Raw genomic sequence first — 8,872 nt, forward strand, 5'->3', positions numbered from 1 at the left:
GGGGTGTTACACTTAGACCTGTAATAAATAAAGAGCACCATCGTGTTTGTGAAAAAAAATATAAACGTAAATATCATTTAAGGAAATATCAATTAAGAAAATATCAATTTAATTTACCCTAAAAAAATTACTACAATTGTGAAAGCATATTAAGCTATTGTAATACAATTAGAATAGGCTTAAATCCTTAATTAGTCTCTATGTTAGGAGGGAATTTTCAGTTTAGTACCCACTTTTAAAAGTGTATACATTGGGTTCCCATCTTTTGCAATTTGTGTCAATTTAGTTCCTTTGAACCATCAATTTGGCTTGAAAATTGCAAGTGGACAAGTCATTTTGAGTTGCATCATGTTTATTAACAGTTTGAATGTTTGGACACCTTCTAATTGCTGTTACAAACTTGTTTGAAGTATAATTAATTCACTAAATTGACACAAATTGTAAAACATAGTGACCAATGTATACACTTTTAAAAGCGAGTAATAAACTGAAAATTTCCTCTTGGAGACCAATTAAGGATTTAAACCAATAGAATAATAGAATTTTTTTACCAACAGTATAAAAAATATCAAACAGTAATAAAAACTAATAGTAATTAATTTGAGTGATATTGAATTGAGTCAGTCCTCTAATGTAAAGTATTACCATTAACAGTACCAAATTAGTTAACGGTACGAATATTATGATTGTAAAGTATTAATATAATATTAATTAGATGACAAAAATAACGTGTTTGTCGGCATCTAGCATTTAGGCAAGTAATTGGTGGATTTTAATATTCATTTATATTGGATGTTAATATCAGATTATATTATATTATATATATATATAGGTATTTATTATGTTAAAAAATTAAAATTAAAATTTAATTTATATTTCATTAAATTAAATTTAATTAAAATTAAATTTGTTTTATATTTTATTAAGTTAAATTTAATTGAAATTAAATTTAAATTAATATCATATTTTATATATTTTTCGTAATTTTATCTAAATTTTATTTTTAAAAGTTATAAATGTATTTTTTAAATATTTATGAATATCCAGAAATATTTATAATTTTAAAATATCTATAAATATTTATAATCAGTAAATAATAAGGCAGTTAACAAATATTTTTTTTACAAGTTTAAGGAATAAATATTACCTGTTTGACCTAACCTAATTAGTTGTGATATCTAATATTAGCATAAATAAATATTAAAAGTATATAATAATAAATTTATTAATTATACCTGTGAAATGTTGCAATATAATTTATATTATCATAGAAAAAATAACCAATTCATATATGAATAATATGATTGATCGGGTGAGAATATTCTACCTGTATAAACTGCCGATTCTTATCAAAATTAAATTTTTATATGTCATATCATTAACAAGAAAAAGATAGTAATGAAATAAAAAATGACAATGATTTGACTGATGTTGTTAAAAAGTTTACACAATTTGACCTAAAAGAAGGAAACTAAAGACATTTTATCTTTTATTTATCTGCAGTAGAAAACAAAAGTTAATTAATTTCTTATTATCCATTTAATAGTATATAAATACTATTACTTATTATTTTTCTTGCCATAAAAAGAATATTGTTTTTCTCATGCTATTGGTTTTCTTCCCAAACTGTGAGATTCTGCCATGCCCTTCGGCCTTCTACACCCATCAACCATTCCCTCTTCAAAATCTCTCCTTTCACCCTCCCAAGCAATCTTCGACCCCGTTTTCGTCTGAAATTCCGTTTCTTCGTTAGGACCTAGATCCGTTTCTACCTGTTCGGATATGAAGAGCCCAAGGAAGAAGAAGAGACCGAAGCCCCCGAAGAAGGCTGAGGAGAGAAAAGGAGCAGAAGGGGTTGTGGAGGGAGAAGAAGAGGAGAGAAAGAAAAGGGTTTTGGAGGCATTGGTGGATGCTTTCTCGTTGTCTTCAATAAGGGAAGCTTCTATAGCGTATGACATTGCAGGGTCTGATCTCCACAGGGCTTCAGAGATCCTAAGGAAGGGTTTGTCGGAGGATTCGTTTTCATGTTGCTCTTCTTCATGCAGTGGTGGAAGCAGTGGCGGTGGAACTTCTTCTTCTTCGGGGATGGAATTGGGGTCGAAGGAGGAGGCGGAACAGAATTGTGGGGAGGGGTTTGTTGTGGGCGGTTTCAAAGGGGGGAAGCAGAAGAAAAAGGTGGTTGCTTCAACTGGCACTGTTTCAACGGTTTTGGGGAAGGAATATGTGAGGAGGAACAAGGGAAGTAACAAAGGGTTTAGTGCTAATGATGAAGCTTTTGACATGGAGAAAGCAGAGCAGTTCCTCTGCTCTATGCTTGGGGAGGATTGTGATCTTAACTTGGCTGTTGTTAGAGATGTTCTTTGTAAGTAAATTTCCCTTTTTGATGTTTTTTGCTTTTCAATTTTAGATTTTGTATATTGAAACTTGATGAGGAATTCAGCATGGATGCGGGATTTGTTGGCTGTGAAACTAAATGACTAAATGTCACTTTTATTTTTGAAGTTTTGGTTTCATTTCTGTAATAGATCTAAGTGTCCATACTAAAGCTAGTTTAGAAAAGTATGCATAGCAATTAAAGTAAAAAAAATTTGTGTAGAGACTAAATGAAAAGTAAAGATTGTATATCTATAAGAATCAAATGAGTAATTAAACCTAAATCTTATTAAATATTCAACATTTGATGTGATTCTAAAAGGAAGCTTAGATGGTCTTTTGAGTTTTGAATAGAAGTAAATTATTCCTCTTCCATAAAGTGATTTGATGTTGCTTTTAGACTTTTTGTCTTTGCTTGTGCGTAGCAAGCAAAATTTTGTCTTTGCATAGTTATTTAAAGCTAGCAAAGCAATCTTATTAAAGACATTGTATACTTGTTTCTATGAGGCGGTTTTGATATTTTGTTTAGTAGACTAGTTTCTTTTGGTTTATTATTTATGGCCTGACTTTGGAATTTGTGTTTGCAGGTCAGTGCGGATATGATATTGAAAGGGTATGATTGCAATTTGAGATTGTAAATTTTTGTCCTTAGCACTTGATGGTCTATTTTTATTTTTGTTTTCAATATGGCACTTATTACTTTTAGTCAGTTAATGGTTGTATCTATTTATTCTCTTTTTGTTGGTTTTGTGGTGGATATATTTAAAGCAGATGGTGATATTCTCAGGCTCAGCTTGTCAGCTGTGTTTCTGGGGATCTCTTATGGCAGGTTGATTGGAAAGTTTTTTTTGTCTCAAGTCTTTTTGCTTTTGAGTTTACTTAATACATGCATCATAGATATTTTAAATACTTTTAGTTGCACCTTTATAATTTTTTTACTTTTATTTTTTAAATTTTATTCCAATACACGTTAATACCAAAATAATCAGATAAATTTGGTTTAGTTTTTTAATATCAATTTTATGTGTTGTTGTCATAGCGGTATTAATTTATGATTTTTATACTTTGAGGTATTCTCATGCCTTATTGTGTTATGTGTGCATACAATGTTGTTTCCATGTCTCTTTGGTTTGTTTGGCACCGCCTTTTTTGTTTTTGAGTTTGTTGGCCACTATTTGGGGCTATTGTAGTTGTATTTCCTTTTAATTCTGTGGACATTTTTGCGGGAATGGATAGTATTGGTGTTGCAGTATCTACTTTCATATCTCTACAAGAGTTTTAGGGAGCCACACAGATCAAATTAAATTATGCTAGTTTTATGATATGATTAGCTCTGAATGATTTTCCAGGCTTCAAATGTATTGCTTGATTTAGCTGGATCTACAGTTGAGAAATCCAGTTCTGGTAGACACCCTAACTACAGAGTAGACAACGTAGATGATGGGAGAGTCTTTGTTGACCCCAATGACAGTGTAAGTGGCAGAATTGAATTGTTTTTAATACTGATTTCAAATTTGCGCTTGTTTTATTTTTTAATTGGTTTGTGTTCTCAAAAACTCAGTAATGTGCCTATTTCTTAAGCTACTGCAATTGCACTACGTCATATAGTTTTTATATTATTTGTCTATTAAACTCTAACAGAGTTGTAAGACTGTTGATTTTGGAGGTATTTTTAACTTCAGTACCCACACCCTTGTACATCTATGATGTATGGATAAGATACGTATGTATTAGATACGACACATATCTAATATACCGATATGTTTATTTTGAAAATGATAGGATACAATAGGTGATAGATGTATATTAAAAAATTTTCAAAAATTCTTGAAAACATGATAAAATATGGTTGCTATTATGTGAATCCAAATTAAAATAAAATGTATTAAACATTGTCAAAATAAAAAATTGTAAATTATTGTCATCATAAAAATATTACTGCATCATATAGATTAGATACTTCATTGATAAGTATCAATAAAGTATCAGAAACGGATAAGTAACACAAATTGAAGTATGGCGTGTCATAGCTGTACATAGTATTAATTTGTAGTTTTTTGTAACAGTTGATAGATAGCTGTATATAGTATTAATTGCAGTTTTTTGTAACAGTTGATAGCGAGGAGATCAGAGTCCACATCTATTTCTTCAGATGGTGATATGTCTGATAATTTATGGTCTATTGGATCATTTGGAAGGTAAATTATATCAATGTATTATGCTGCTACTTCATGGTATAGACTCAATAAATTATAGCTTTCTCTTTCTGTTTCTATACCATGATGCCCCTCCTTCCAAAAGACAAATGAAACTCAAAGGCTCTATCAATGATAAAGAAACATCTTTTTACTTGTTTCATCAAATCATTATATTTAGCTATAGAAGTAACCTGGTAAGTAAAATCATTGTCGGTTGTTGGCAATTGAATTTCCGATAGATATCTCTTGATGCATAATATTGCAATTGTATCTTTACATATACATTTTTGCTCTTTTAAGTGTTGAAGTTTATAGAATTACTCAAGGTACATTCATTTTGATGAAATTCTGTTACATCCACTAGGATTATAATTATGCTAAGCAGGCCAAATATTATCATTCTCAACTCATTGCATTAAACCGAAGTAAATTCAATCTTGAATCTGAGCTATAATGTTGGCTGAATTCCTGAGAGTCAGGCATTTAGATAAAAATATACATTTACACATGCCACTTTTGTACTGATTGAATTAGTCATATAATATTGGGTTGGAGAAGAAGACAGTTGCTGTAGTTTGCATGTAGTCACAGGTTCAACACTCTCAAGACAACCATAGTACCAAATTACATAAGAACGCTGTGGAACTTATTATTTTTAATTTTGATTTGCCTGTTACTTTAATCTCGTATTCTAGCATTTATGATTAGCCCTTGCACCTTCTTGCATTCATATCTCAACATCCTCTTAAACAAGGACATTGGTATTCGGAACCTACCTAACTCCACTAGCTTAGTTGTTTCTTGGTTTTAGGAAATATGCGGAGGTCCTCTCTAACTCTATGGTTGATTCTGGTATTAGCTCAGAATGTACGAAGTCTGAAATTCCTCAGAAAGTGTTGGAATCTTTGTTTAACTTTCCAAAAAGCGCTGAACATGACAAAGATAGCATGAATTGGAGAAATGTAGTAAAGAAAATTCAGTCTTTGGGACCTGGGCTCAATGTTTCCCCACTTGTTGCAGAATCTCAGCAACGTACATATGGTACATAATGTCAATTTTGAAATACTTGGAACTGCTGGCTTATCTTGAACAGTATTTGTCGATTACTGCTTTTGTGGTTCCATTTTACTATTCTAAAGTAGTTGGCTGATCTTCAGTAATTGCAAATGCTTTTATGATCTATTGCCTGCTCATTTCTCCTTGTCTTTTACTTTTTATTATGATTTTTGAAATGGGTCTTTGTTGGTTGTTTTATTGAGTATGTTGGATTGAAATTCACTCAGTTCAAGGATTAATGAAATTAATACGGTTGAGTTACCTCTCTCTATGTGGTGTGGCCAGGTGGCTTGGGTGCCTGCCATCCTAGGCAACCTGAGTCAGAGCAAGGAGGATACATCATGCATTTTTGGAAAGATTACCTCTGCTACATTGGTACAATTTGTTAGAAAAGGTTGGATCTTGTTGAATATTGTCAGAAAATGTGAAGTGGGGTTCTTCTCAAACACATTTTCCTTGGTCTTGATCTCGTTCAATTGGTAGAATCAGCACAAGCATTCAAGCAATGCTTGTGGTATCTTGTCTTCAGAAAAAATTAGGAATTAATATAGGGTAAAACAGAAAATAAATTTATTCTTTAAAGATATAAAATGTTAAAAGAATTGGAGGAAAGTTGGGTGATATGTTATTGGTAAATGGAAATGAAATCACAATGATAAATTAGGAAACAAATATAGTTAGGCTTGCACTTTTGGTTCCTTAGGTTTTATAATTGTACAATTTTGTCCACCTTTAGTTTCAATTGTGCAAATCTCAATTGTGCGATTTTGTTCCCTCAATTGACACTGTTAAGTATTTAGCTTTGTTGATGTGTCATGGATGATGGCATGGCAACTGATGTGTTGCCTGACATATACACTGACGTGACATATATTTAACCAAAGGTGTAATCTAGCCATGATAACATATGTATGAGGCAACATGTTAGGTGTCACCTTATAATCCAATGTCACATTAACAAAATTTGTTAAATATGTAACTGAAGACTGACAGGGGACCAAAGTTGCGCAATTGTAATACATACCAAAAGGACCTAATCATGCAATTGGAATCTGATATACCAAAATCACACAATTGCCATCTAAGGAACCAAATGTGCAATTAAACCAAATAGTTATATATAAGAAAGTAATATATGTTTTGTTAAAATTAATTATCGGAATAATTTTTAGAATTGTTCTAACAATATCTACTTGTCTAAAAGGCCACCCTTCAGTAGCCTATCCAATAAGAACAGTTTCTTATTGTAAAAATAAAAGGACGAAAAGAGAAGTGAAAAGCTATCCAACTGTAAAAGTTCAAAATCTTATTGTGTATTTAGTAATTTTGATTGTCTTATTTTTGTATGCTTCACTTTGATGGTTTCCTTGATGGTGTTGAATTTGAAACATGGTAGTTCATTTGATTCTTTTGCTTTTGTCATTTGTAGCTAAGGGAGATGAGTATCATGTGTTTAGGGAAGATTCAAACCAGCAGTGGGATTCAGTGAAATCTTATTATAAGAAAGTAGGGATTATTTCATCGTGATCTTTAATCCAGTTTGCTATTGAGCTCAAATGTCAATTGATAACATACAAGGGTGGATATTATTTTGCAGGCTGCAACAGCGTACAGCAAAGGGGATCGAGCTTATGCTGCATATCTTTCTGATCAGGTCTATTCTTCTTTGAAAAGAACAGCAGAATTTGTGTGGAAAACATATGACTCATATCTTTCTTGGAGACGTATATTTATAATAATCTGTGAAATTTTATCTTTTCACCATTTGAATCTTAATTCATTAATATTTACATTAACTGTATTTTGTCCGAACCTTTACTATGGGTTGCTTTGTTATATGATGTTAACTATTTCTATGTCTGGCTAGGGTAAAGAACAAACTAAACTAGCTCAGAAAGCAGACACTAGGGCCAGCCATGACATATTTATAGCTAGGTTCGTGGACTTCTTTAAAATCTAAAGCCAGAGAACTTCCTTTTCAATAATCACCTCATGTACTTACCATTGCTCGTATTAAGCTACTGTTATGATATATGCAGAAACAAGGGTATAGAAAACATGATAACTATTGATTTACATGGGCAGCACGTGAAACAAGCAATGAGAATGCTGAAACTTCACCTTCTGTTTGGATCATATGTTCCCTGTAAGCATTTCTGAGGATCTAGGTTCTCACATGTTCTCAAGACTTTTTGACTAAACCAACATTGCGATATTGAATTGCATTTGTATTTACATCTGTCTATTTATCTGATTACCTTTATTTCATATCTCTGCTTCAGCTGTGCAGAGACTAAGGGTTATCACAGGATGTGGATCACATGGTTTTGGAAAGTCTAAGCTGAAACAATCAGTATGGTCTAATTCACCCTCTTCCATCCTATCTTCTGTCCTCTTACATCTAGTGTGAAACAGATTTCAATGTATTTACATGTTGGTCAACATTTTGGAACTTGGTTATTAATAAGTGGTGGTTTATTTTTCTTGTGATTTTTGTCATCACAGGTGATAGACCTTTTGGAGAGAGAAGCAATTGAATGGAGGGAAGAGAACCAAGGAACTGTGTTGATTAAGCTCAGCGGATGGAGAGAGTATAGCTTTCTGGACACCAACAGTGACAGTGATACCACTGATTGATTAAACATGATGCATAAGTTATGTTGCATCAGCTTGTTGTACCCATATTAGATCATTATCATGGCCAAAATAAATAAATTAGAGATGTTACATTCACATGTACATTATATGTTAGCCAAGCTAGAGAGATCTTGGGACGTTTTGGTCTATCATGTATAGCCTGCAGCTCACAGAGTTTGGTTGTATGAGTCAGAATTGCATTTCCAGAGTAGGCTAATTATTCAGCAGTGTGAATATGTAATCATATTTAATTTAATTTTCAGGTATTTTACATTCAACTTTGCCCTTTTGAGCTGTTAGTTGGCACAAAGGCATCACTGTTAAACTCAAGAGTTAACAATTCCAAGTGTATAAGCTCACTTGCAATTTGTGCTGAATGCCATCGTTTTTTGGTGAAGTCTGGTAAATTTGAGTGGTAGTGCTCAAAATACTGAGTTTATAATTGAATTGGTAAGTCAACTTTAACATCCAATGTATAAATCACATTGATTTGTGTCGGTCTCTTGCACGAAATCATAATAGCAAATCTTGTGCTTTGTTGAGATATCATGTTAACAACCAGTGATATAATAAGAAATTATATATAAAACTGGAGAATAACTATTGAT

The 8,872-nt window shown here is 32.1% G+C and overlaps 1 protein-coding gene across 3 annotated transcripts; it reads left to right on the plus strand.

Moving 5' to 3' along the window:
* Window positions 1-1,571: 1,571 nt before the first annotated feature.
* On the plus strand, window positions 1,572-8,661 carry LOC106776004 (SMR domain-containing protein At5g58720). 3 transcript variants are annotated; one of them, XM_014663291.2, is made up of 11 exons: window positions 1,574-2,362; window positions 2,961-2,986; window positions 3,723-3,845; window positions 4,486-4,571; window positions 5,383-5,612; window positions 7,057-7,133; window positions 7,225-7,281; window positions 7,495-7,562; window positions 7,667-7,773; window positions 7,910-7,980; window positions 8,133-8,661. In XM_014663291.2, exons 1-11 carry the CDS (start codon window positions 1,783-1,785, stop codon window positions 8,262-8,264), a joined length of 1,557 nt encoding a protein of 518 aa, XP_014518777.1. In that variant the 5' UTR covers window positions 1,574-1,782; the 3' UTR covers window positions 8,265-8,661. The 3 variants fall into 3 exon arrangements, 2 of the variants coding, with proteins under 2 accessions (XP_014518777.1, XP_014518778.1); XM_014663292.2 differs by having other exon boundaries at window positions 5,431-5,612; XR_002669783.1 differs by lacking the exon at window positions 8,133-8,661 and having other exon boundaries at window positions 1,572-2,362; window positions 7,713-7,773; window positions 7,910-7,982.
* The last annotated feature ends 211 nt before the right edge of the window (window positions 8,662-8,872 follow it).

Source organism: Vigna radiata, chromosome 10 (assembly GCF_000741045.1).
Source record: "Vigna radiata var. radiata cultivar VC1973A chromosome 10, Vradiata_ver6, whole genome shotgun sequence".
Taxonomy (NCBI): Eukaryota; Viridiplantae; Streptophyta; class Magnoliopsida; order Fabales; family Fabaceae; genus Vigna; species Vigna radiata.